General features: G+C 40.1%; 1 protein-coding gene across 3 annotated transcripts; it reads right to left on the bottom strand.

Annotated features, from left to right (window-relative positions):
• Positions 1-1,176: 1,176 nt before the first annotated feature.
• On the bottom strand, positions 1,177-24,621 carry MFN1 (mitofusin 1). 3 transcript variants are annotated; one of them, XM_082486972.1, is made up of 18 exons: positions 24,547-24,621; positions 23,969-24,090; positions 22,993-23,128; positions 21,386-21,548; positions 20,658-20,782; positions 18,867-18,975; positions 15,603-15,710; positions 14,719-14,872; positions 14,523-14,590; positions 9,641-9,762; positions 7,975-8,101; positions 7,574-7,678; positions 6,465-6,567; positions 5,263-5,492; positions 4,599-4,754; positions 3,881-4,077; positions 2,428-2,562; positions 1,177-1,528 (listed from the first exon to the last, which is right to left on the bottom strand). In XM_082486972.1, exons 2-18 carry the CDS (start codon positions 24,081-24,083, stop codon positions 1,459-1,461), a joined length of 2,223 nt encoding a protein of 740 aa, XP_082343098.1. In that variant the 5' UTR covers positions 24,084-24,090; positions 24,547-24,621; the 3' UTR covers positions 1,177-1,458. The 3 variants fall into 3 exon arrangements, with proteins under 3 accessions (XP_082343098.1, XP_082343099.1, XP_082343100.1); XM_082486973.1 differs by lacking the exon at positions 24,547-24,621 and adding an exon at positions 24,258-24,294; XM_082486974.1 differs by lacking the exon at positions 4,599-4,754.
• Positions 24,622-27,746: the final 3,125 nt, after the last annotated feature.

The raw sequence follows: 27,746 nt of genomic DNA, 5'->3' as shown, positions 1-27,746 counted from the left end.
GGGTAGTATTGTTGTTTAATAAATAACTGCAGGACACATGCATGTGAAGTTTCATCTTGGTACAACATCCATAAAAGTGCTCCAGAAAAAGAGCATTAATACACATCTGTGACCTCACATACACACAGGTCAGGCTCTTACGTGTTTCTGTATTTCACAGTTTCCCTCAAAAAACTCACGACGACTCACATGTACTGCTACTGAACATTGAGAGCTGTGCCTGTGCTAGCACAGCTGGAAACAAACACCAAAACACACTGTGGTGAAAACAGTCATCTTTATCTTCAAATAACGAACTGCCTCCAGCATTAGATTTTAAATCTACTTCCTTTTCAGATAGCCCTTTACTGGAAAATAGCAAATCCTTACATCTTAGTTTTAAAGTTGAGTATTTCATTTAGTCATGTTAACACTTGCATAAAAATATATAAATATTCTGAAAAGATTTCTTCTTTTACAATAAGTTATTTTTAAAAAGTTTAGTTAGAAAAAAAGTAGGTGTTAAATGACTGCAGATGGCAACAGCACAAACTTACTTTTTTTTTTTTTTAAAAAAGGCTTTGCAGTGCTGGAGGAGCAGAGTGGTGAGCTACTCCAACACACCCTCCTGAAGGCTCTCCTACAGGAGACCTGTTCTGCAGCTGCTCCACGGGCTGTGAGAACTGAGTCCAGCCCACCCGCACATCACCTTCTGCACACACCTGCAGCTCACCTGAACTCAGGCTCCAGCAGCTCACGGGCAAATGACCGCTGCACCACTTCACCAACTGTGAGAAATCGGATAAGCTTGTTGAAATAAGTTTATTTTTACTTAATCAATGGCACCTTGTCTAAATGTGGTAGCCAGAGGGGAAACTAGAGCCCACTGCATTTCATTAGTGAATGCTCTGCAGTTTACTATCATCTTTCACTTCCCTTTGAGGAAGAGGAACTGGTGCCCAACCCAATTTCACTTGCTTTCAAAATAGTCAAGAGCCTTTTCCCCATGCTAGAGTTTATGCTTCCCTTCTTTAAACAAAAATACACACACGAAAAGCAGCATCCTCCCTCTCTGACTAATCCCTAAGCAACTGAGAACAGGAGACAGTGGTAACTGTGATAAACTCTCTCTCCCTGCATAAGCTCCTGGATGCCAGGAAGTGAGACTTGCCACTGCTAAATACTAATGAAAACCAGTAAGGAGTCAGGTTTTTATTGTCAAGTGCCCAAAGAATTTTAGTGTCTAAAGATAATTTTTAACTCAAAATCTGCAACACAAACATAACACTCAGAGTACCACACCTCTTCTGTTTGATTGACTGTCCGAGTCCAAACCAAGTTTTACAATAATTAACAAGTGTAATCAAAGTAACGTTTAAAATATAAATCATTTCATGTGACTCCACAGAGGAGAAGCATAATCTGTAAAATGTCTACTTTGTCCTACAAAGGATCACCAGGGAAGTTAGCAACGATGTTTTATTTACTCTTTTGAAGAAAATGCTTTGTAAAGCGATCTAGTTCATTCTCAAGGTGAATGGCTTTATTTCTGTAAAACAAACAAAAGCAATGGATTTACTTCAATGCAGTCCCATCACAAAGAAGGCAGAATCAACATCAGTGTTTTAATTTTGATTCCTCTATTCCTGAAACCTGCTAAGAAAACCTAAACGTGTGCTCTGGTCAGAGCCTTGGATGTCACGAGTGCAGGACCCGACCAGGCAGTGGAAAGCCACCAGCTGTCTTGCCCACATTTCCAGCTCCATCGGGGACTTCCCTGGTTCTGGCCTTTCCTTTCACTGTTTAACTTGGGTGAGGTTCTGCAGTCGCAAGCCAGCTGCTGAGCAGGGCTCCTCACACCGGCCCTTCGTGCAGCACAGCACGCCACGGGCTGCGCACTGTGGGGCCAGACCTTATCCGACTGTGCTCCTGAACGCTGAGGCCAGGAGGCAGCCCACAGCCAGGGAGGCTTCCAGCAGGGGGAAAAGAACATCAAAATAAGGTTGAGGCTGCTCCTAAGTCCCAAACCCACCAATCGCTGGAAGTTTCTCTTCTGTAAACACCTACTACTGGTTCTTAGAGAAAAACAATACTGCAGTAATGACTCGAAGCACAAATGCTATCGTGTTCTCGGAGGGGGAGGGTTCTTTGGGAAGGTGCCACCCTAATTTACCTACAAAAGATTAATACTCTTGAGAAAGCCATCTCTCCCATACAACAGAGACAAAGGTAAGGGAGATCTAAGAAACAATATTTTTGGAGCTTTGCTCATTCACCTACGTAGAAGCACACATTTATTTAACTTAACCAGAGCTGTTCCGTTACAAGTAAAGAAAATAGGTATTGCTGCGTACCCTCTGCACCTGTGCCTACCTCGTTTCAACTTGAAAGTAACAGCGAGCACCAATCTCACTGAATGTCCTGGTGGCCAGTCACACCCACGCTTACCTTAGCTGCTTGGAGCTGCTCTGTACATTCTCCAGCTGATCTATTTCTTTGGAAAGCCTTGCAATTTCTTTTTCCAGGTTCTTCTCGGTAATATCCACCTGCTGACAGAGCCGAGCAAAGGTAGTGGCCATTTCCCTAAAGGGAAAACAAGTTTGTAATCATGGTTGACAGAAGTCCATGCTACCAATAAAAAATTAAGAAGAAAAAAAAATTTTTAAAAAAATATCACATGGCATTGCAGTGTGCAGTAGAACACAGCAATCAAAGTCTCCAGCTGTTAAGGGATTACAGAACAGCAGAAAGCAGGAGAATTATTAATTTTTTAATTCTAAAAAAAACTTTAAACATACAAAATGCACCTCAGTCTCTGCCAACATCATGTCTGGCAATTTTTCATTGAGCGTCAACAGGTACAAGCCTGAGATGGGGACTCTGGCAGTAACACGTGCCCCCTCGTGCAGCCCCTGTGCCACGCTAAGCACCTGCTCACAGGGAACGTGAGCCCTTGGCAGGGTGAGGAGTGCCCCGCACTTCTGAGCACCTGATCCTACTTCCCTCCTCAAGCCACATGCTCCCCACCTGAGTTCCAAGACTCCTCCTTACATAAACAAAAAAAAACCCAGTTACCACCCCGGGCCAGCAACCAGGCTCTCCCATGGGAGAGGAGATGTCTCCTCTCTGCTCTACTTCACCTCACTGGAGCATTGGTTTGAGTCCAGCTCTTCCATGTCCTCACAGAGACACACAGCTGCTGGACACGGGGATGATTCTCTTTCCTCTGCTGAAGCTGAACTTTGTATTAGTAAAGTATTCCCTGGGCTACACAGGAGAGGTGTTCTGCACCCTGGTGGTTAGAGGTCTCATTTAGCAGGCCTAATTTTCTGAAATAGTAATTTAATCAAAACAAACTATTTCAACAGGAGAGGCTCAGGGAGACAATCATCCAGACATTACTTTGCAGAGACAGGTGGAAAAGTATTTGAGAAAAAGATACACACAAAAATGAAACCGTTCATAAAGGCTCTTAAGTTCCTCTTCTGCAGTGCAGAAGAGCCAGGACTGGCTGCTCAGCACTCGCCTGACCCAACCCTCCAGGCACAACAAATGCTCACCATGACACTGACTCGGGACAGGCTCAATGCAGACCTAAAAGCAGACCAATTCAGCCCCCGCCAGAACTGAGCCCAACCCCCACGTCTTCATCGCACGGTGCTGGACAAAGAGAGTCTACATCTTAAGCCTAACTCTTGCACTGAGACAACCGTACTGACCTTTTTAGGTGGTAACTTCAAACTCTTTAAAACTCCCTCATAATAAACACCAAGGGACACTAAAGCTGCCTTCCCACACCACGTACAGCCGGTCCCCACTCCCAGGACATCACAGTACCGCACAAACACGGATTGATTTCCTATCCTATCCTAGCAAGGGGAAACACCAGCGTGGTACTTACTGTTGCACCTGATGGCTGCAATTAGCACTGGTTAGACTGACGATCATCTGCAGCTTTTCAGTAGCATAGTTCACAAACTGCTGTTTAAAGGCTCTCTCTTTTGCTTTAGTGGTCCAGGTTAGTCTCTCATAAAGATATAACAGCCCGTACATACTTAAGGAAATAGAGATGAGTTTCCAGCCTACTGTTCTCCAAATCTGAAAAAGAGGATTATTCGTTAGCTTAAGTAAATTGCCCTACAGAATAAAATCTAATTCCAACCATTTTTTTTAAATCATCTTCATGGCCCTTTCACAAGATTAGTTTAAGAAAATACATTATTGCTATATTGTTACTGCAGAGCAGTACATCTGCATTCAAATGAGCGGGTACCCCAGTGGCACGGAGAATACGAGAAGCCTGGCTGCTTTTTAATGAAGGAGGAGGGAGAAAGCAAGGCTCCCACTAAATCCAAACTGCACGAGGCACCATCAAATCACCCTTTAATTCAGAAACCAAACACAGACATATGGCATAGAAAATATGCCCGACCACTCAGAGTAACTAGGCTGATTTTCTCCCTACACACTGACCATAGGTATCCAGCGTACTACACGCACTCATCCAGCCCTGTGTTAAACAGTCTGTTACATGCTTCACGTTGCACCCCAAAACAAGACAGACCAGCTTAATCTTTGCCATCACTTCTACTACAGTGAATGATGCTAATACTACTTGCCACTCCGCCAACAATGATGATGCTCATAGAGGTCCGTGATGTCAGTGAAGCTAAACTCATTACCAAAGGAACCATAAAATCATCATGCGGTGAGTTCTCTGGAGTTACGGCAGGAAGGCTGGCAGCGGATGGGGTGGTAGCTAAAGGACGAGGGATCTAGAAGAGTGGAATACGGCAGCCTGAGTAAAAAGCATTAAGGAACTACAAAGCAGACAGGTTTTATTTTATTTTCATATATTCAGGGCTTTATTTATTTAAAGGAAACTTTTCAGGACAGAGGTCCGAACAACACTCCTGATAAGCGGTGAAGGTTTTGACAGTGCCTTGCCCAATGGGGGACTGGGTTAGAATAAGGGTTCCACGTAGGACTGGCTCGGCCGTGAGGATCCAAACGTTACAAATGAAAAAGTTACCCAAGCGTTCAATCCAAAGGAAAACACCACTTGGGTAACAGCTGCAGAAAGTTTAGGAAAGGTTTTTTGTTCCATTCTCACCCTGAATATAATCCAATAAAAACAACCTTCACCAAAAATATTTCACACAAAGGGACTAGGGGGAAGTAGCAGGAAGCATGTAAATAGTACAAGAAAATACAGTAAATATCAATATATTCTCATGAAGGTAAAACAAGGCACTTGAAATATCAGGCTAATCCAGCACTCACTTGTAAGTTGGGATCTGCTAGTCCCAATAGTACCCTCTGAGCTTGTTTAGGACCCAAGAAACGGTTTACAAGCGAAGTCCATCCCAAGGAAAAGTGGAACATGATATCCTCTTGAAAATCTGCACACAGACTATGACAGTTTAGATCATAGCTAAGGTCAAACCTCCTGCATGGAATTAGCAAGTGGAGCTGATTCTGAGCACCAGAAGGCAACAATGGTTTCAGATTTTCTAGAAAGAAAACAGAATAGTAAAGATGAATTAACATCAAAAGCTTTACAGCATATTCACAAGTAGCACCCTTGCACTGCTGACCAGCTTTGTGAACCAAGAGAATCTAAACTGACCAATTTATTTATTTATTTGTAAAATCAGTGGGCATTTTAGCAGTATTGCTTCTAAGAGAGCAGGCAATTTATCGCTCTGATAAAAGAAAACAATCGCACAAAATCAACTCATAGAGAAAGCACTGCTGGGGAAAAAATGGCAAACTGAAAGATCTCTATCAATGGTCAAAAGATAATGATGGACTATGGAAAAGCTGGTTTATCCAGCAATTCTGTGGTGCCACATACAGAAAAAAACAACGTTATTGCATAAGATGACAGAAGGCTTCCATAATTTTGCTCCGAATCTTTTATTACCAGAAACAGATCAGAAGAGTTGGATATGCAATAAAGTTACTACTTATTAAAAAAAAAGAAAAAAAGGGAGTGCACAAATACTTTGTGACACTATCCTGTTTTGCACTCAGAATCTGGAGGGACCTAGGGAGAGGATTATACTGCAGAAACATTATCTAACAATTAGTGTATTTCATATATCTGTTGTGGAAGCCAGAAGTTTAAATGGGTTTATAAAAGGATTAGCCAAGTTCCCAGAGGACAGGTCCATTATTACTTGCTTAAGCCATTAATCCAGATGCAGTACCTTGGCTCAGAAGCCCCTAAATTGGGAATGGATCACTGTATTTACCCTGGTTCATTAACCTTCTCCCCAGGCATCTGTTACGGGTTAATATCAGAGACTATCAGGCTACTGAGCTGGGCAGACGCTCAGTCCTGAGCTAGGATGGCTTTTCCTTATCGTTTTACAATGTTAACGCTAAATCACCATCAGAAAGAAAATTCTTTTAAAAGCGGGTTTTCTTAAATTGTCTTCCTCTAACCAAGAAGTCTTAACATTCCTCTTTCCTCATCTTACCAATCATCTCCTGCTGTGACTGATGCATTGACTGATTTACTTCATTGGAGCAACGATCAGCCAGGTTCTTTCCCAAACCATCTTCTATATGTTTGTTCAGTTCCTGAAGTTTTATAAAGAATACGTGCTCATCAATTTATATTTAGCTAATCAACTACATTATACCACACAGATATATGTTAAACACTAGGCATTGTTATTTACAGTGGGAAAAAAAGCATGTTACCATGGAAATACCAGGCTTTTAAATTGCACACTGTGACTAAAAACCTAATTAAAGTCACATAGGTAAGATTTCTCTGGGACTGTAATCATTAAGAGGCATAAGAAGCAGCCTGTATTTTCAATAAACCGTGACACTGAAAAGCATACCACTCCCATGCTGCCCTGCAAAGCCTTTACTGTCGTCATTTGATGGGGGCCAATTTCACTGCTCTGCACAAAATTAAACTGATCCCATCAACTCCCATGGAAATCTGCTCCAGACATTCTGCAGCGCCAGGACAGCACAGACTGTCCTGAAAATGCAGCGCTCCCAGCTGACCAACAAGGCTGAAACAGGCGGGAGTAAGGGCAGTCACTCATTAGCAGCAAAGTCTGAGAGTACGAGGCAAACACTTACAGATGTATGCTCCTTTGAAGTACTAAGTTTGAGGAGGAATTTATAGAAGTTTAATAAAAACTGTATTTTTTCTTTTTCTTAAAAAAGCCCAAACAAACAAAAACCATAAAGTGTTGGGTATTTGCAAGCTCATTTTCTTATTGGATCTGTTTCATTTTAGGAATAGTGATAATTGTTTAGGTAAGGTCTTTATTTACTGGAAGTGAAGACTACAAATCAGGATGTCAGTGAATTACAGTTTCAGTAACCACTCCAGTAAAAAGACAGTTGAAACAAAAATTAAATTCTTTCAAAAAAAAAGAAAGCAGAAAATATTTTCAACCTTTTACAGTTTTAGGTAAATAGAGATACGCGTATGTTGGAAAGCAAAAATCCTGCAATGCTTAAAGAAAACGTCACATAAAATGAAAAAAAATTATGAAAATACAGAAATAGTAATTAAAGGAAAGACAAAGAGCCCGGCTTCAAACCACACAAGAAAACTTACTGTCTTATAAAGCTTCAATACTTGAGGAGAAGGGTGAAAATCTGAATAAAATTCATCAACTAAAACTGAAAGTCGGCAAATCTCATCGGTCATGGCAGAGGAGACCTGGAAGAATGTGGTAAATACATAAAATGTTTCTCCTAACTTTTCCAGCCAGAGTGAAAAAAGACCACTGCATTAACTGTTACAATACATGATTCAATTACCTGATAGTCAGGAAAGATTGCCATTTTAGGTTTTTGTTTGGTTTTTTTTTTTTTTTTTTTTCTTTTTAATATTGGAAAAGGAACATACTAGACATTTCAAATGTACTTCAGAAGATGAGCGGGCACCTAGAGCAGCTGCCTCACAGATGAGACAACACTTGAATCTGGGAGATTTTTCACACTGCCATTACTTACTTTATTTTCCACTTCCTCAGTAACACGTTTGATTTTTTCCTTAGTATCTTCCGTCAAAATGTTCAACTGATTTCGAACAAAGTCCAATCTATCCTTCTGATCTTCTCGCTCTTCCATGGAATGGACTCTAACATAGCAGAAAGGAAGTCACCATCACCAGCAGGTATTCTCCCAGTAATGAAACAAGCCCCATAACCAGGCAGGGACCATCTAAGCTGATGGTTTACTGAGCAGCCAAAAAGAATCCAAAGTGACACTGGCTGGATGAAACATAGCCACTGCTTCAGAATAACAATACAGATATTCAATTTAGAGGCCTATTGAAAGGCTGCACTGACCAAACGTGACTCAAATTACTGGGTTTTGATACATTTACAAAAACAGCATTTGGAATTGGAATTGTTAATTGTTAATTAATTGTTAATACATAATTACAATTAAAAGAGGTGGGGGGAATTGGGAGCCTTTAATGCTTAGTCTATCCCCATTTAAAAATAATTAAAAAAAGGGATAAATGTGATCAAACCGTCCTACTGCTGCTCACCAGCACCACTCAACTATTCCTTAACAGTGACATGGGTCCGATGACCCTGCAAAGCAAAAGGGAGGCAGCAGAAACTAACCTTGTCACAGTCAACTGTCTTCAGAAGTTCTTGACCTATCATTTAAGTAAAAATTGCTTAAAATCTAAAGCAGTTAGATCTCAAAAGGTAAGCAGAAACACCAAACAGCAATTCAGATTAAGAGGGGTCACACAAAGCATTTGGCAGGTCAATTGACAGAAAGAAGTAGAATATCAGAGTATTTTCAAACATTTCACAGCATGTTTTCATAGCATCTGACAACGTGAGACAAGTTAATATGTAAACACACAGTTTGTAAATGCCGATATATTCAGGAAGATGAGTGTTTGACAGGCACAGTGGAGTCTGTTAAAACATAAAGACACACTATTAACAGACACAGAAAGGAGATGGATGGAAAGGATTAAACATGAGAGCAAGTTCACTGTCTACAAGACAGACAAGAGGTAGCAACAAAAGCGTGGAAAAAATCCCGTACATATGCAAACCTCAAAGAACATGTTAAACTATCAGAGTAGATGAGCCGCTATCATCAGCACTAAAAGGATTACATGAGTAAAGAGAGAATAACGATATTCAAGGACACAATCTGGAAAGGGCCAGAGACCAAGCCTCTGTTAGCTTGGGCTCTTCTTGTCCCTTATAGTATTCTAACCACTTGCAAATTAAAGTGTCTACATCCTCCCATTTATTTTCTCAGTGTTACTGGTAACAAAAAACTTAAGTAAAGCATGCCCAAACATCACTTCTGAAATGCTGGCTACAGCTAGAAAAACTTGGAATTTCAAATATTTTTGAAAAAAGATTTGAAAACCCACAGAATGCCTTTGTAACTGTAAGTCAGTAACAAAGAATAACACAATAAACCAAGATCTCTATGCAGAAGTCACAGACCAGGTACAAGACTGAGCAGTGCAAATGAAGAGTAGTAAGACTGACACACCAGAGAAATTCTCTATTTCTTACCAAGCTAGAAAAGCGTATTTTAAAGTCCATAATAGCCCAAGAAAATCACCAGCATAGAAATGGCTCCTCAGAGGATCCGGATAAACTAAAACCAGCCAGCCCTCCAACCAACCTACCTTTTCTCTGCTGCTGCTACGTTTATGGCGTCCATAATGTTTTTCACAGTATCTATTATCTGTTTAGCTCTGATAGTGTGCTGTTCAAACTTGGTTTTCACGGCTGACTGCGAGATACACTCCTGCGAGGGGCCCAAGCCACAACACATTACTGCAATTCCATGCCAACACATTCAGGAATTTCACTATCAGAAAGCACATGCTGCTAATTTTACCACAAACTTAAACCAATGGGAAATAAAAAAGGAAAAAGTATATAGAAATGAAAAGACAACAGAACTGAAATATCAAATGAGCCTACAGCAGCAAATCTGTACCTTCCTGTTCACTCACAGTAATGTGCATAGGTTTTTATTCTTTTAAAATAAATTAATAGTGTAAAGGAAAAAGAAAACTCAGATGAATACATAACATAAATCTAGCTGTTCAGAAAATTCCCCAAACTATCTCTTATATAAATGTCTAACATGAATCCTGGCAATATTGCCTAGATTGAGTTTTCTTTCTTGCAATAAATATTCTTAGTTTCAAGAAGCAGTTCTGTCAGTAAAATTTGACCTGCTCATGTCAATACTGATCATCCAGGAACAAAATATATAATTAGGAATAAGAAACAAGGATTCTCTCATCAGATAAAAAAAAATTGTTATGTAGTCCTTAAAATATTAGCTTATTTGCAGATTATTGAAGTGTTATATGAATGAGTAGAGAATGCTCTAAAGATACAATTTCTAATCAATCTGTAACCTTGAATATTGTACAGCAATTCAGAAATTACAGGACACTGATTGCAAAGATACACAAATGTTCAATTTGGGCAAAAGCAAATCAATTGTGATAAGCCATAAATTAAGACTTTGACTTTTTTCAAGTAACTGCACATCCTGAGTTATACAGCCAATCAAATGCTGTTGGAAATCAACCTGCACTAAGTCACCACAAAGTAGCAACATCTTCTGTGTTTGAGGGGAAGAAAGCAAGCAGCTAATTCCTTTATACCAGATCTATGGGGGTTTTAAGTTGTTCTCAATCTGTTGATGCACCTTTCATAGGCAAACAAGTTTAGGTTGCTTTTAAAAGACTTGTCTATGACCTTAGCACATGCTGTAATAACACATTTCAGCTGCCTGAAAATAATAGATGAAAACAAAATAAACAAAATGGGTAAACTATATTCCCTGTTCCTCGACGAAGCAGATCTAGAAATCAGCAATGAAAGGCCAGAGTTTCATAAATATCAGCACATTGTAAGAGCTAGACTAGACACAGAGGAAAAAGTCTTCCCAATGTTAGTACGTGGTAGATAAAAGGATGACAGTCACTCACAACACAATCAGAAAATCCAAGTTAGAGCACTAGGAAAAACACAAAGGTTAGTTAAACGACTGAGAAAGGTAAGAGGGGGACAGCAGCAGTTTTGCTGTTAGTCTGTAAAAATAAGTATCAAAACAAAGAGAAAAGGTACGTCTCAACAGCATAACCAAAACCAGTTACCTTCCAGCCCACTTCCAGTATAGCTTCTTTAAGCACACAGTTTATTACATTCCCATGCAGTTAGGGAAGGACTCTGCAGTACCGTACGAATTCAGGCTGCGTTATTCACTCCAGTTTACAGCCCGAATTACTATCCTGCCCTGCCTCCCTCCTCCATACCTCCTCACACCATTTCTGTTACCAGTTTTCTGAAGAAACTTGGGAAACACTACAACCTGAGGCATAGTGGGGTTTGGTTTTATGTAGACTATCCACTAAGGACTACTGCACACAGTGTACTGTGCGTGAACTTATTTGCTGTTTCAATAGAACACTTCTATGTATCTCATTGTAAAATTTCAGAAGACAGACACATAAACTGCTTTCTGCTATTCCGCAGCATAGAAATTCAGAATGGATCCACTAATCCAACTCTTTCCTTTAAGACTGCATATCTTTGTTTCTTTGTTGTAACGCAGATGACATAGTAACATCACTTTTTAAAGTTACCACATGAATCTCTAAAACCTTAATTTCACCACTGCTTATAAGCGTTTCTAGTAATGCCTGGACTTTCTTTTAGCATCTTTAACCATCCTGTGCTTTGAAGAAGAACACGTTATATCTATTCTTGGAATGCCTTTTGCCCTCACACAAAAATCTACATAAATGTAGTTACAAACTTTTCAAAAATGGTCCAAATTTTTTGTGTATCACAACAAACTAGCACTGATGGGTGGTTTCTACATTCTTTTTTTTTTTTTTTTAAGATTCTAGCTACACTGAGCTCATACCAGTCCTGGGATGAACAGGCTTTGCCACCAGGGAACTGATACTATCAGGAATGTGGAAGTACTGGAGAAGTAACAGTTCCTCCTCTCAGGCCTTGCAGAAAAGAAGCAGCAGCCATCCAATTTTAGTGAAGACAAAAGCAGGGTAAGAGAATCCAGGAGGAGCAAAACCAGCAGATATAGCCAGTGGAAACACAGAACGTGTGGACTGGTTTATAAATGAGGTGATGAGATAGCTTAGAGATGTGAACTGGACAAAGGAGTGCAAGAAACATTTGGAAAGTCCAAGCAGGACACCTGAACAGGGACAAGGAGGTAAAGGCAGGACAGAGAGACTGAAGCAGAAAAGAGGTCAGCGTTTGATGGGGACAGACAGAAGCATCTGTGCTCTCGTCCCTCCCCTTTCACAGACTGGAGTGTAATCCAAGAGTCCTGGGACTTGCAGCTCCTCTGTCAGAAAACAGAGTAAACGCAAAGTGCTTTAGCCAGAAGCGCTTAGGCTTTACTCATGGCTAAACAGCATCTGAATTCGGTCTGGCAGTGCATAAAGCACAAAGGTATCAAGTAGGATTTTGTTCCCAGACTGAACACAGAAAATTCTACCTCTTGTACGATATTCTTTATTAATATATGAACTGGTACAGTCTGGTGCTGGTAAACATAACTGACACCAGCATACTATTGTCATCAGTTACTTTATCAGCTCAAGTGACAGTAATCTGAGTATTAGGTCTGAAAATTTCAGACCTGGTGAACCATTTAAGTATTAGCCTTGCTTTAAAAGCAAATAAAATGCCACTACAACTTAGGAAATTGCCCACAAAACCTGAAGGTGCTGCAACATCAGATGTTCAACATTTAAATTGCTTTGGCAATCTTAATTTAGCAGATGTTGTCATGCTCTTTAAGCGATGTGATCACACTCCTATTCAAAGCCATTCATCATGATTTCAGGATGAAAAATGTCCAAGCAGGGAAAAATGTTACAGAATCCACTCTCACTGTTGGGAGTCGGAAGGTGTGCAACAAATGAAACAGATAATGTGAAAGGAGAAAAAAGTTGTTTTAAGGCCATTCAGTGCTGTCACAGAATTGCTTGTTGTCCCTGTCTCTGCCAAAGAAACTTGTCATGGTTGTGACCTTATGATGGTTTATTTCTCATTTTGGTGGCCAATTCAAGACTGTGATATCCAATTTACAGATGTCCTGAGCACTCATAGCACCACATGATTTAATAAGTCATACATCTATATTAATCTTGAAATAGCCTAAGTGCCGAGTGCTTAACCATAATTATAAGAGATTTTGTCAAAAAACCTTTGGGTACAGCACATGGCAAAATATATCTTAAAGAACAATAATTGATTTAGAAGCATAATTTCCACTATTTTCCTACTGGTTGAAAGTTTCCTACTGTAATTCTAACCACAAAAGTTACAAACAAAAACTCATGTTTGGCTACAACTAGTGACAAGCAAGAAATTTCATGCCTCACAGACTCAGGCCCTGCTGGTATTCTGAACTAATCATTTCAACAACTCAGTCACCTACGGTAAGAGTGTGGATAAGGATTAAATTTAAACTTTAGTCTGACATTTTCTTGCTTATGCAAGACAGAATCAAGCTGTTATTTTAACAGCTTTTTGATATACACACATCATTACATAACTCGGTTTTGCTAAGGTCAAATGGGCTTGTTTGTAATGAGAGAAGAAATACTTTTCGGAGGCAGTTTGATTTTTTTTTTTTTTTAATATACCAAACAAGGAATTACTTACTGGTTCAGGCATGCAAGAGCTGTCTTGAGCATTTGGTGTATACAAACTACAGTCACACCATTCAGACTCACGTTGCATGAGATATGCCAATACATACCACACAAAACCATCAAGGCATATCCAAAATGACTCCTTAAGATACCCAAGAATGGCTTTAATTAATTAGATTTATGAAATTCAGCAGGACAAATGCATCCTATCACAAAGGAATTACTCAACGGCCTAGCCAGTCTTACTTCTGAAGAAACTGTAAACTCTAATTATGAATATAGGTAAACTGAGGGTGAAGGATGGATTTTGTACAGCAACAAGGATGCAAAGATAGTGTTAATGTTCAGAGTATCAGAGCTAAGATAATGGTGATAATTTCAAAACTCTGGCTTTAAAAATGCAAGTAAATATTTAGATTTACATTGGTGAAACAGAATTTCTTACTATTTGTGTCCTGAATTACAATGTTTAATTACAAAGCTACAACTTCAGAGCAAAATAAGGCTTACTATATAACAAGTATTCCACCAGCTCGTGGTTATGATACACTCCTTCCTAAGAGCACTGTCTCTTTTTACAAAGACTGTATTGGTACCGAGATCTCAAAACACAAGCTAAGAGCGCAGTTTTGGTCCCTTTCCTCACTGAACAATACTTAGAACTACCTGCTACTCAAGGTGAGAACAGATGAACAGAGCCCACAGATAAAGCAAAGCTGTCAGATGGTTTGAATACCTTACACTCCTCCACTTGTTAACATGGGTTATGTTCAGTAAAATTAAGCTAAACATAAGCAAAAGCTACCTTTGCATTAAAAACCAGGGAGTCTAAAAAGCCCATCATAAATACCTCAAATATCTGCTCAAAATGTTGAAATTCCTGGAATCTTGTTTGAAATCCTTCAGCAAGTGCTCCACCTGTGAAACATAACACAAAATAAGGGAGAGAGCAATACCTCACAGCAGTGATTGTATCTTAAATATTTTTGTTTATCAGGGTTTTATGATATTTTTCTGTTTGAGGAAAAGCAAGAGTTCCTACACACCACCCTCTGGCATTCCTTGGGCCTTCTGTCTCCTGGCACTCAGAACTTCTTTTGCTGATACAAAAAAGATGCGATTCCTGGCTTCTACAGGATCAATAACTTTGAGCTCATCAACTAGAAAAGTCAGACAGCGCTCCATGTGCTGCCTGCGCACCTAAGGAAAAGGTAAAAAGCTCATGAGAAAAAAGCAAAAATTGAGCCATCATCATATCAGAACGTCAGAGTCAGAAACAGATGCTGAACATCCCCTTAGATAGCAGATGCCTTCTAATCCTACTGATGCATGCAGCAGCTGCTTTTAACCATTTAAACAACCCTGGAAGAAACAGTACTTTCTTCTACAACTGTCTGTATTTATGTAAGTCAGATATCTCAGTCAGTTACTAGGGTAACCACTTCTTTCCCCATTTACAGAGAAATAAGTAACATTGCGAGCTAGTTGCCCCTGGAAGAGCACACAAAACTGTTACCATCTAACACTGGACTCTGCCAGCTACTCTGTGCACGTATATATGTGTAACCTGTGGCCTCAGGCTGCACTACCATTACAGGAATAAAAGGTAATACAAAGAAGACTTAAAACAAGCTTAGCTCTGGGAGAACAAAGTTCTAAAGAAGCTTCCCATTTGTATTACCTGCCTGCATATATTGTAGTTTGAACTGCAGGTTGCTTTTTGCTCTGAACAAGGAAGAAGTTATTTCCATTTTCTGACCAAATAACTTATATTTTTATTAATAAAACAAAGCTGGTGTTTTCATATTAATAATTGTGTTACCTAGGCAATTTAGCATGCTTTTATGCATGTGGAGGCCTTTTCCTTTTATATGTTTGTTTTGTTTTTTTTTTTTAAATCAACCCAAATAAGAGCCATCAAGTCACTCACATCTTCCATATATTCTGGTTCTGATGCGGAGGCATCCCATCTATTATTCAAGATGAAGATGTTTGGCTTGGAGAGTCGTTCATTCACTTTATGGAAAAAATGTTTTTCCTAAGAATTAAAGCACAAACAGAAAATCCCCCAGACGTCCAAACCAGAGTCACACATTCTTCTGTAACAAATTCTGAAGTTAAACAAGCTTTTAAAAATGTTTCCTATTAAAAAGAATACATTAGCATTAAAACCCACAGATATCCAACACAGAAAAGGCTTATGATAGTTCACTAGTCACCACACGACTTAAAACTGATGCCAATGCTAAAAGTCAAAGATACTTCAAGTTTCTCTAAAAAGAGGTACAAATGCAAATTAAGAAAACTTCCAGAACAAATAGTTCAGAAAACACTGGAAAAGAAAGTTTATTTTTCTATAAATCTATCACGTCATTCACTGTCTTTTTTTTTTTTTCCCCTCTTCTTTCACTCTTAGGGTCACAAAACTTCATCTCCTTTGATACTCCTAGGCCTCTATTAAATTTGCTTGCAACTGTGAAACACAAAATATTATTGGCGAAGAGAGGAAGGAAAAAACACACAACACACATATCTGCTCATTTCAGTTTTTGAGTAAGATGCTTGGCTAAAACTACGAAGCCTTCTTTATTTGGACTACCAAGATGCTCCTGTCCGCCATGCCAAATCTGGTTTCTATACCCAGAAAAACACTCTCTGACTATATTCTTCAACTAGGCAACGTTAGCTTGAACTACAGCCAAGTTACATTTCCTATACGAGGATACATGGCTCGAGCCACAGGTAAAAAGCCATTGCTGAATGTTTTGATTTTAAAAACAAGACATGCAGGGGCCTGAAAAAATATTTGGGTCCCTTGCCTGTACCTACCAGCCATCACTGCTATTTTCATACTGATAATGGGTAAGTCGTGATGGAATGAATCCCCACTCAGCACAGCTGAAACAGAGGAGATCTCTGTGCTGCCACAAGCTTTTTGAATCTGCAGCAGGACACGACCACACATTCTGGACACAACACTGGAGATACTTACTCCCTGACTTATGGAGACTAATGTATGTGTAAACAAGATTACTGTTGCAGAAATAAGAACTTTGTCTGAAGAGAATTTATGAGGGAATATCAGAAAAATCACGTTCATGCAAGAAATCTGTGGTTGTGTAGCAGCTGCCAAATACTCTCAAACCTGTTATGGTAAGACATAAAAATAATTCCTAAGGAGGATGAGAACACAGTTATGTGCTTTACCTGAAGGATAAACTTGTGTAGATGAAGAAAGAAATTACAATTTGCCACAGTGCAAAGCAAAATACAAATGCTTTAGAACAGTTACATAATTGTTAAAGGCAACTTCATTTGTGTCTACTAGGCTGAAAAAATTAAAAAGAAGAAAGAGTAAAAGAACTGTTTACTGAGCCAACGCCGCAATCACAACTAAGATCTACTTCCTTTCCCTCCAATATATACCCTGGACACTGGTTATTTCCAGATTCTAATAATTACAAGGTGCCCAGTGTTAAGTGAGGATTTATAGGCATGGCAACCAAAAAACCTCAGCAAGACTGATTCTTCAAACAAATTGCAAGACTAACCTATTTCTATTTAGCAGCATTCAGCCGTGCCTGACAAGGAAAAAAGACTGGCCAAAAATCACAGTAAAAAGCAGAGTAGCACTTTCATGACTGGGCACTAAGGATCAGGCAAGTACAAAATTAGCAGAATCTTCCAGTAGATGTATAGCCTATACGTCTTTCCTACATATTTACTTAGTCAGATTGTTTTTAATGGTTCATTTCTCCTCAGCAAATGAGAGAACCAAATAAAATTTCACATTTTCTCTGTTGTTTCATTACACCAAACTGAAATCTGGCACGCAGTTCCCGATTGTCTCCATTTTTCTATACAGTAATGAGGTGTTGACTAAAACCCAATCTTTATTTCTTCTTCCTTTTCTTAATTAGAAAAAAACAAACCAACTATGGTACGTACATAATGCAAACAACTTCTAGACTCCTTCCATACTAAAAGCCAAAAAGCATCCTTCACATGAGATAATGGAGAAGATAAAGCCATAGTTGTGCCATATCCTTGGATGCTGTCAGAATCTTCTTTCTTTTCAAATCACATCTCTCTTGTATTTGAGTCTTTGTGGATTTGGCTTATAATATGGAATGTAATGTTTTTAAACTCATTTTATGTTCTTCTTAGATTCCTATCAAACTATTCAAATTTGCTACAATGCAATGAAATACTATCTTCATACATTCAGTTCTTTATTGTATTAAAAATTGCCTCAATAATTAGAAAGTTCAGACATTGCATGTCATAACTGTGCTGAGAACTTGTATTTTATCAGTCTACAGTAGGCTTAATAAAAGTCTTCAAGAGATTTCTCAGTAGCATTATACTACATTCTGGCAGTCCCACTTCCACTAACTTAGAAACCTTATATTGATATTGTCTGCACTCACAATACTTAGTCAAAACTGGAGATCACTACAAAATTAAAGCAAATCTCTGGTCTTGTATTTTAAGTATCACAACAGCTCCTTTGGCCACCTCATATACTCTCCTTCTACAAGTCATACAATATTTAGGCTGCAAGGTATGCAGAAGTATTCTCTCTCTTGAAACAAGGCTTTATAGAATAAAGGTGTTGAAACACCTTCAGCTCTCCATGTTGCACAGAACCATGCAACATGAATGCTTATTGCTAGCATCTTCAGAAGAAGAAACACAGTCCAGTGAGGACAACCTGTAGCACTTGTCCTCAACACAAGGTGTACCAATGGAATTCACCCTCTTCTGAGAGAAGAACACATGCGGAATAAGATGGAAATTCAACCTCCTTCATCTACTTTGTGTATTTTACTGAACTTCTAGATATGAAATACTCCATTATTTATTTGATAATACAAGTGTCTTCAGCCAACAAATACCGACAAACTGTAAAGCGAGACAAGCACTACATCATCCATTTATCAAGAGAAACTTGGATGGAAAGGACAAATGTAATGTTCAAGCCAGAATAAACAAAGCTGGTGAGAAACTTGGTTCTCCTCTCCTTAGTGAGGGATACACATTGTTTCTTGCCTCCCACCCCCTAATACCATTCACCAGAGCTAAGTGAAATGATTCCTGGGAGCTTCAGTAAAGGTCTATGAGAAGCCATTTCAGTTATGAAATTGCTGAGTATTTCAATGAAGAACTAACGTAAAATCATTGCATATCATACCGTGTTCATGAGAGTTGATTCAGAATTGGCAACCAAGACAAACACATCAGCATCTAAGCAGAATTTGTCAATCCAGCTGTCCAGTTCTGTAGTGACATCTGTGCCAGGGCTGTTGAGAATAAAAAACACAAACTTGTATTTACACAGCAAAGGAGTGTTTGATTTTTAGAAACTGACAAAAATAGAGTGCAATTGTCCAAGGACCTTGTAAGAAGATACAAAGTTCTGTATTTTTAAACTGATGCTTAACTCAAGCTTAACGCAAACATACCAAAAGCCAATTACCATTTCACATTTATCAGTCACTCACTCACTGACCATCTACTCATTCCAAAATGCAGTTTCTAATGAATAAATTTGCAGAGCATAATAGCCAAGGGAAGTGACAGGTAGTTCATCAGAAATCCAGGCAGTCTCACAGAATGGTCCCCCTCCCTGTATCCCAAGTTTTAGATTTTAATCAAAAAGTGCAGTTCATAAAATATTTTTCCCCACCAATAAAGGCCTACTTAAACTGATATGTTATGCAAGCTGTGCACAGATTTAATAAGAAATTAAAATGAAGCTAAAACTACAGTGCTGTCAGTTTAAAAAAAAAAAAAACAAACGGTGAAATATGAGCATTAGGTCATGTTTGCAACACCTCAATTATTGCTGGTTCAAATTTGCTCTATTTAACAGTAAAAAGATTATTTTCTTCTTACAAGTACCTGTTCTCTCAGATTTCAAGCTGTTTTTCTTTCCTTTTATGTTTCACCTTTAGCAACCAAGACTGTGAAGATCAAATCATGCCTTATATCGTATCTATATAAGGATCCCTTCTGGGCTTCCAGAGTACTTGTCCTGCGTACATGTCCTCAAGGAGACAGCACAACTGCATAAGCTCAGAAGTCCAGAAGTGCATCAAACCAACCAGCTCCCTGCGCCAGCTGGCCTGGCCTTCTCTAACTAACACAGGACCTGAGTTTGCACCTAAGAAAATAATAACAAACTCCCAGCAATTTCAAAGGTGCAAGATTAAAGATGCAACAAAAAGCACTACAATTTATCAGAATACGGTCTGCATCTTATTTTGCTGGATAAGAAGAAATCATACTTACAAATTCACTCATCCGTGAGTGAATCGCTCTCAAATTCAATCTATATTGATTCACATATTAGGTACAGATCACCTAACAGTTTGAACAAACATTACCAGGTCATACCTCAAAGTGGCCAGGAATATGGGCATTTGACATAGACAAAGTAACAGCTTTCAGAATTCTTTAAATACCCAAGCAGCAGGAAATGCTAGCCCAACATCCAGGCACGCAGAGCTGACAGTCACAATTATGTTTTCAGGTTACCCATTACTTTGATATGTTGGCACCGCAACTCTTACCAGAAGCTTTTAAAAATGAAGTCCAGATTGCTTACACTTCCCATGATCAGTCTCAAGTGTTTAAAGTCAGGAGATGGGCAAAAGGTTGTTGCTGCAACAACCCTATTCACACTCCCATACTGGTTGTTTTAAAGGTAGAAGTATCCTCAGCCAAAAGCTAATCCCTTATTCAGCTCAGTCACAAGAGACTCATTTGTTCCAACTGCTACAAGGCCAAAATCAGTAGGGTGATGACAGGCAGCAGTATATACAAAAGAACAAACTCTGTACTCTCTCTCTCAAAAAAAAAAAGCCTTTCAATAATTTTGCAACCTAACAACCAAAATACAATCAATCAGTAAACCAGTCTCTTCTAAGGATTATAATGGCTAATTTATTTAAGAAGACATTTACTAGACCAGAAAACATACCTGTCCACTAAAACCAAATCATCTCTCAGCAGGGCACACTTTGACTTGGGCCAAAAGACATGGACGAGGCAGCCAGCTTTCAAATCTTTATCCATGTGAAGTGCATGAGCAAGCTGATTGACTGTCTATAAAGAGAAGAGAAACATGAATAAGCACCACAAATGAGTCTGCATACCAGTCTAATTTGGTTCTCGAGCAAACCTGAACAGGATCTATCCTGAACAGAATTAACAGAGTTCATACTTCCTGCTGGAGAATACTTGTAATTTTTTTTTTTTTTTAACCTCTTAGACTCACCAGCATCTAAAGAAAAAGGTGTGCCTTGAAATCCAGACAGGAGTTTCTCTGGAGCCGTAAAGAGGCATTGCTTACAGGGCTAGAGTGTGTGATACTGAGCATCATGATGAATTTTCCTCAGTGGTTTAACGTATCAATGTGAGTTAAGTAATCTTTAACAAGTATCAGAACTTATTCTCGGTCTTATAAATATAGATCACTCAACATATGCTATGCTACAATCAGACACGCATTTGTTGTTTCTCTGAAATATCCAAGAAAAATTGCAAAGTAGATCATTTTAGTTTGTTAGTTATTTCCTCCTAAAAAAGAACTTAAAAATGCAGAATGAGTTAGCCATATACTTTTGTTACACCTGTAATTATTGTAAAGACAGATCTTTTGAGAAATTGTTAGTGTGAGAAGCAGCATTAATCATTTAAAAACTGTACCTTGACACTCTTCTTCTCATCGGATCCTTCTGTCATAAGATAAGCCTTATCTCCATCTGTCCCCTCCACACTGAGAAAGCAGTTAGTTGTATGGCCAATCCCACTAGGAAGTACCTTATCCCACAGCATTGCATTAATAACCGAACTTTTCCCGCTGCTTGTTCTAGAGGGAATGAAAATAAAAGCACTCTAAGCACAGTACAGCAGCATTACTCATACCTTTGTCTTGAACTGAACATACCCCCGTTTAATTGCACCAGATCCTATTGCAAGCCGTGTCGGGTGATAGAGCTTCAAGCCAGCACAGCATAGCTTGACAGAAAACAATAGGGAGTGCGGGAAAAGTCCACCTGAATAGCAATTCCAAAAACCTTTCTTGGTATCGCCAATTTTCATTTGCATAACATATACTGGCAAGTATGATTTAGCTGGTATACTTCAATCTGTGTAAGAAATATGTAAAAGACATTGGCTCAACTTTGCTACACTGGGAAAAGCACCTAGCATAAAACGATGCCCTAGATCAACTTAAAGCAATTGCTAAATCACAGCACGTTGTCCTGCATAAGGGGACAGCCTGCTCTCTTCTTTGTGCCAGCCCTGGCATTCCTGTGGAAACGAACCAACTGAAAATACATGTAACATTTTGGGCAGAATTACGTCCTGATCAGACAATTCCACATTCCTACTCACAGCAAAGACAGACGAATTCCAGGGATCAACTCATTAAAATGATTGTGAAATCATCACATCAGTAAGTTACTGTCTTCAGAGAAACATCTTTTCTTTACCAGTCAAGAAGGAACTGCTGCTTCTGACAGAGTCTTCTAGGCATGAGACGGGGTACAAAAAGAAAATTGCCGTACTAATGCCTTAAAATATGTTCCAAAGTATTGCTGTCCGGGAACTTTCACCACAGCCAGCAATAGCAGCTCAGAACAATTTAATAAATTATAATCTCAACCGAATGAAGATTCCTACAGTAAGATGTGAAACAATGTGCAAAAAAACCTCTCAAATTTATTTCTTGTACATAGTCCTTACAGTGCAAACGCTGTCTTTAAGAATGAAACTTAATCTTGTCCTTATTTCAGAAGGAAGAGGTAGTTAAATTAACTAAGCCCCTGTTGATTAAAAGGAACTGTTCACCAACTCAAGATTCTGCAAGAAAGTGAAGTTCTTGGGAATGTTCTACTTCACACTAACCCTCTACCTCTCACCCATAAGGATTTGAGGTTTAACTATTACACAATAGTAAGGAGTTACATATAAATAGTAAGGAGTTACATAGACCGTAACTCATTTTTAGCTGCTACTTCTAGAAAAAGTTCAGTGCTCACTGTACAACAGTTTACAAATTTATTCCAAACGCCAGAGGGAGAGTTAAATCCTCTTTTTCCTGCTCTGAACTTCTGCCCTTTGCAAAAGCAACTTTTATCACACATCACAGCTTGTGAATGTGTGCGACTTTTAACTTTGTGGAATATCAAGGCTGAGATATAGCTTTCTTTATCCTAGATGCATTTAAATTAGAAATAAGGGCACTAAGCCCTACAAGGGACGGGGGGGGAGGTTTCAAATTAAGTTCTGGTAATTCCATTCATTACCTGCCAAAAAATGCCACTTTCATGTGTCTCCGTGAAAGCACCTCACCGATGACTGCTAACTTATTTTTATATGTCTGTATTTTTGCTAGTTCATCTTCTGTTGCTACATGTTCAAGCTCTGGGTTCCTGTATGTTGCTACACATAGAAAAAGAATAACATAAAAGCAATCACATAAAGAATATATGCTCCAGGATATAAAATACAGATTATCATCAGTACTTCACATGCCAACAAAGATCTGTGTAAATTTTAATTACACAGCGGTAAGAAAATAAAACGAATAAAACCCCACTATGGACACTGTTATTAGCCCTTGTCATTTGACAGCTCCACCACAAGCACTTGTGAAATCATGACATAAATCATTTCAGATTAATCAACAATCTAGCTGCTGGGTTCAATAAGCCTGTGAACGCAGCCTGCTGTGCTGAATTGCCCCACTCTTTGTGACACCTGCCTCCTTCAGAAGGGAAAACAAGGGACCTGTCGTGGATATGCTAGCTAGGCCGGGCTGTCTTCTCCCTGCAGAGCTCACAGGGATGATGAGCAACCAACTCCATGTGGCAACACACATGCCTCCACATCGCTAGAACTTCTGAGGGTGTATTCTTTGCATTACATCATGTTGATCTACTTTCCTACTGAACAATGGGAGAACCTGTTTGTCCTTTCTTCCATGCAAAAGAAACCGCAACAGGACTGTAAATGCTGGAATGGTTAAGCTTTCACCCTCATGGAAAAGAGGCTATGCTACCAGCCCAAGCAATGCAATCAGCTTTTCATATACGTAACCATGCTAAGCATTCCTGCTAGCCTAAGTTGAGAAGAACAATGTCAAATGAAAAGAATGACTATTTCTGAAGGCATATGTTTACACAAACAGCATACCTATATATACCATAATGTATGTTGTGCTGCTGTAAAACATAATTCAAAGCAGTGGACAAGGCCTTTGTGTTTAAGGAGAAAGCTAACCTTCCACAAAAGTTGCTCCTTCAGTGACGTAGTCCAGCAGCTGGTCGAAGATGGCAGTGATTGTCTTTTTAGCCAGCACAAAGTGCTTCAGTGGAGAGACGGTGGCTTCTGCCATTATGCAACTGCAAGGAAAGTTACATAAAAGTGACCAAACCACCCAATACAGATAGTTACATTTAAAGTCATAACGCTTCTCACCCAGTCAGTCAAAAAAAAAAAAGCCCAAGCGAAATCAAAATCTCAAACGACAACGAATACCAGTGAAGTTACTTTACGCCGGCTCTATTACCCTGACAAACTCTTCTCTCTTCCACCCGCCACAGGCGCCGACAGCGGCTCGGGGGCGGGTTTGAACCGATTCGGTGCGGTCCGTTGTGCAAAGACGAGGCTTTCCCCTCACAGAACGCGGCTCACAACCTCCCCGCCGCCTGGAGGGCAGCGCTGTCCCCTCGGCCAAGCGAGGACGGGCCCGCGGCGTCCCCGGGCAGGGCGAGGGGCCAGGCCGCAGGGGACGCGGACGGTCCACGGCCCTGCCCGCTCCCGGTCACCCAAGGAGCCCCGAATCACTCCTCCGTTACCCGGCAACCGCCGCGCCGCTCGCGGGGCCCTCCACGCCGCCGCCACCGCCTCCTCCTCCCGCTCCTGGCCCGCCGCCGCCGGGACGGGGGCGGACATCACTTCCGCTTCCGCCTCACCCGGCTCCGGGAGCCGCCGCGGGAGGGGAGTGTGGCCGCCATTTTTACTGAGGGCCGAAGGGGGGGGGTGAGGGGTGGAGCGGGGCGGCCGCCATCTTCAGCGAGGGCAGAGGAGGAGCGGCGAAGAGGCGGCGCGGCTGCTCGTGAAATGGAGACCGGGATCTACTCCCCCCCCCCCCTCCCGACCCCACTCCCCCTAGGCCCCGGGGAGAGGCGGTGGGTTGGTCAGTCAGGCACCGCCCGCCATGGCTGTGTGCGGAGTGCCGGGGGCGGCTGGGCCGGGCGGAGCGCGGCGGGAGGCGCCGTGAGGCGAAGGCGGCTGCGCTCGAACCGGGGCTGTCCCGCCACAGCCCCAAGCGCCGCCCGGGCCCGCCAGCGGAACAAAGGCAACGCGGCACGAGCGGGGGTTCCTGCCGGCTGTCAGCAGCGTGGTTTAATCAAAGTCCGCTAAAATGACAGACGCGAAGTACTTTCAGGAGTTCAAAAGCACTGAGAGTTTATACATTTGATACAGCACCGTAAAAGAGTGTAAGAAAATGAGAACCACCACGAACAATGAAAATCAACGACACTGAATAAGCATTATAGAGAACACATTATTTGAGAATCACTAACTCACTGTATTTAAAGTTCTTGCAATAATTAGTGGGATTTAAATTTTGAAGTCAACAGAATCTTCCATATAAAAGAGTTCTTTTGTTCAGTAACACGATCCGGGAAGCTGAAACACACGACACACATCTAACCTGAAGGCTCTAAAGTGTGGAAAGCAGAAAATCAAATACAAAGCACTCCCAAACACAAAACACTTCCAAACCCAATCTCGTGATTTTGTATAGCTTCTAGTAAGAACAGTGTTCCTGAAGCAGATGAACCTTGCAGGTATCAGTGTAATGAATAACTGAATTTGATACACTTGTCTTGGAGAAAAAAAGAACTGGCATACTTCCAATTACTACAGTTAATTTCTCTCATTCAAGCCGGCGATGAAGTGCTCGAGCTATAGGGTTAAAGGCGCCTGAAGTCTCCGGCAGTGTGGGACCCGCTGCACTCACCCTCTCAGCTCACCCCGGCGCAACAGTCAGAGCGCTGACCTTCCGCTTACACACTTCACGTAAATAAACCAAACTTTGTCTTCCCTTCAATGGGAACAACATACTGTCCTTGACACCTGCAGGCATTCCTTTTGGCCTTCCAACTTCTAGACAGACTCCGCTCATTACAATATCTTCTTGTTTTAGCGTGCCGATCACGTGGAAGCCAATAACCTACTAGTGTTCCTGCTAAGGTAAAATGAGACCAGCTACTCCTGTACATTTCCATTTCTGCTATTAAAAAGAAAATACATTAGTCCCTTATTTATGAAATCCAACCTCAGCCAAACTTGAATATATTCCTCACCAGACACTGTGGGGTGCTTTTACTAAGGAGTTATTTGGCTTCATAACATTCCTATGGGGTATTCTTTTCATTCCCAGTTTAGAGATCAGAAATAACACAAGTCAAAGTGAGATGAAGTTATTGAGGAGTCAACAAGCAGGTTTTCTGTATCACAGGGCTCTGTCCTTTTACAAGAGACCACCTCTCCTGCACAGGACACAATGCTATTCTATACAATCCACACACTTCTTAAGCCCACTTATTTGGTTTTTGGGTTTTTGTAAATGTCTTTTTTCCAATTCTTGTCTCTGTCCCCTGGAACAGCTTTCTCTCCAGAGCTCAACTGTGCCATTCCACCTGTGCGTCACCACCAAGAGCTGGGTTTGAAGAGAACTGGCATTCCCCTCTCTCAGTTATACCTATACCAGTAAAATCAACTTTCCATATATAAAACAATTCTTATTAGTGCTTCGTTAACTATATTATTGCTACTATTTTAAGCCAGCCAGGATGAACGCGTTCAAAATAGGAAACCAGCAGTTCTACTACAGACATTCATTCTCTACACAACTAATAAAATACAATCGAGACACCATCAGGTTGCCCTTTTCAATGACTACATAGAAGACTCAGCATTTCAAAATGACAAAAATGGTCTTTTCTCCTACAAAGAAATATATGCCGATTGACTGTATTCAGCCAATTTTAATCCCTAGCTTTAAAAATCAAATGCAATGACCCTTGCATGCCTTGAAGCTGGTAACACCAAATCTCACTTAACCAAGAAATGTTTTATACATTAATTATATCTATACAAAACTTGCATTAGACAATCTTACATTACAAATCTACAGTCAATGCAGTAAGAAATGTAACCTCCACCACTAATTTATGGGTAATTTCAGCCTGATAACTATCACAATCTACATGACCTCACCCTTATTTTTATCCGTGCAAGTATCCACTCAGAAATACAGCTACAGAATGAATCATAAAAATTCACTTCTAAAGATTATAATGGCAGGATAGCACTAGCTAATCTGAACAGATGTGTGAAATCATTTGAAAGTAATAAGTTAATAAAATTTTAGTACTGTATCAGTGTTTTAAGCCAGTATATATAAGTTTTAAATTTACAGAATTAAAATAACTGTCCTCAAATTACTAGCCATGGAAAGCTAATTCTAAATATACAGAATTATAATAATACAATTATAAACTAATAGAAGCTTGCTCTAAACAAGGTTGGTGACATACATCATTTCAGTGAGAGCTAAATGAGGGTTTTATATATGAAAGTCACACTCTGTACATTCTCAGCTGGATCACTCCGCAAATTCCCTTACAATTACTCCTTAAAACATGACCCAATCTACACACAAGCAAAGTGTGTTTCCTTGGTGCATTAAAAGATAGGAACTGAAGGTGAATACAGGAGACAAAAATCACGTGGGAGTTCTGTAGTAAATGTGTGGAACAGAGGGTTGTTGGATAGTCCCACAGACAGGAGTTGCAATTAAACAATGAACAAAGAAAGTGAATGATGAGGTCGGACAGGTACCCCAAGAGAAAAACAGGACAATTTTAAAAGCTTATCAAGAGTTATGAGGTGACAAATGCAGGCTGGTATGTGAACCTGGAGATGTCCATGCCTGGGAATTTTTGGAACACCCTTATCTTTGGCAGGCTGATGCAATTTGCTA

The sequence above is a fragment of the Vanellus vanellus genome, assembly GCF_965231255.1.
Source record: "Vanellus vanellus genome assembly, chromosome: 8".
NCBI classification, from domain to species: domain Eukaryota; kingdom Metazoa; phylum Chordata; class Aves; order Charadriiformes; family Charadriidae; genus Vanellus; species Vanellus vanellus.
The sequence above is the reverse complement of the archived record's forward strand: the minus strand, read 5'-3'. Positions and strand labels throughout refer to the sequence as shown.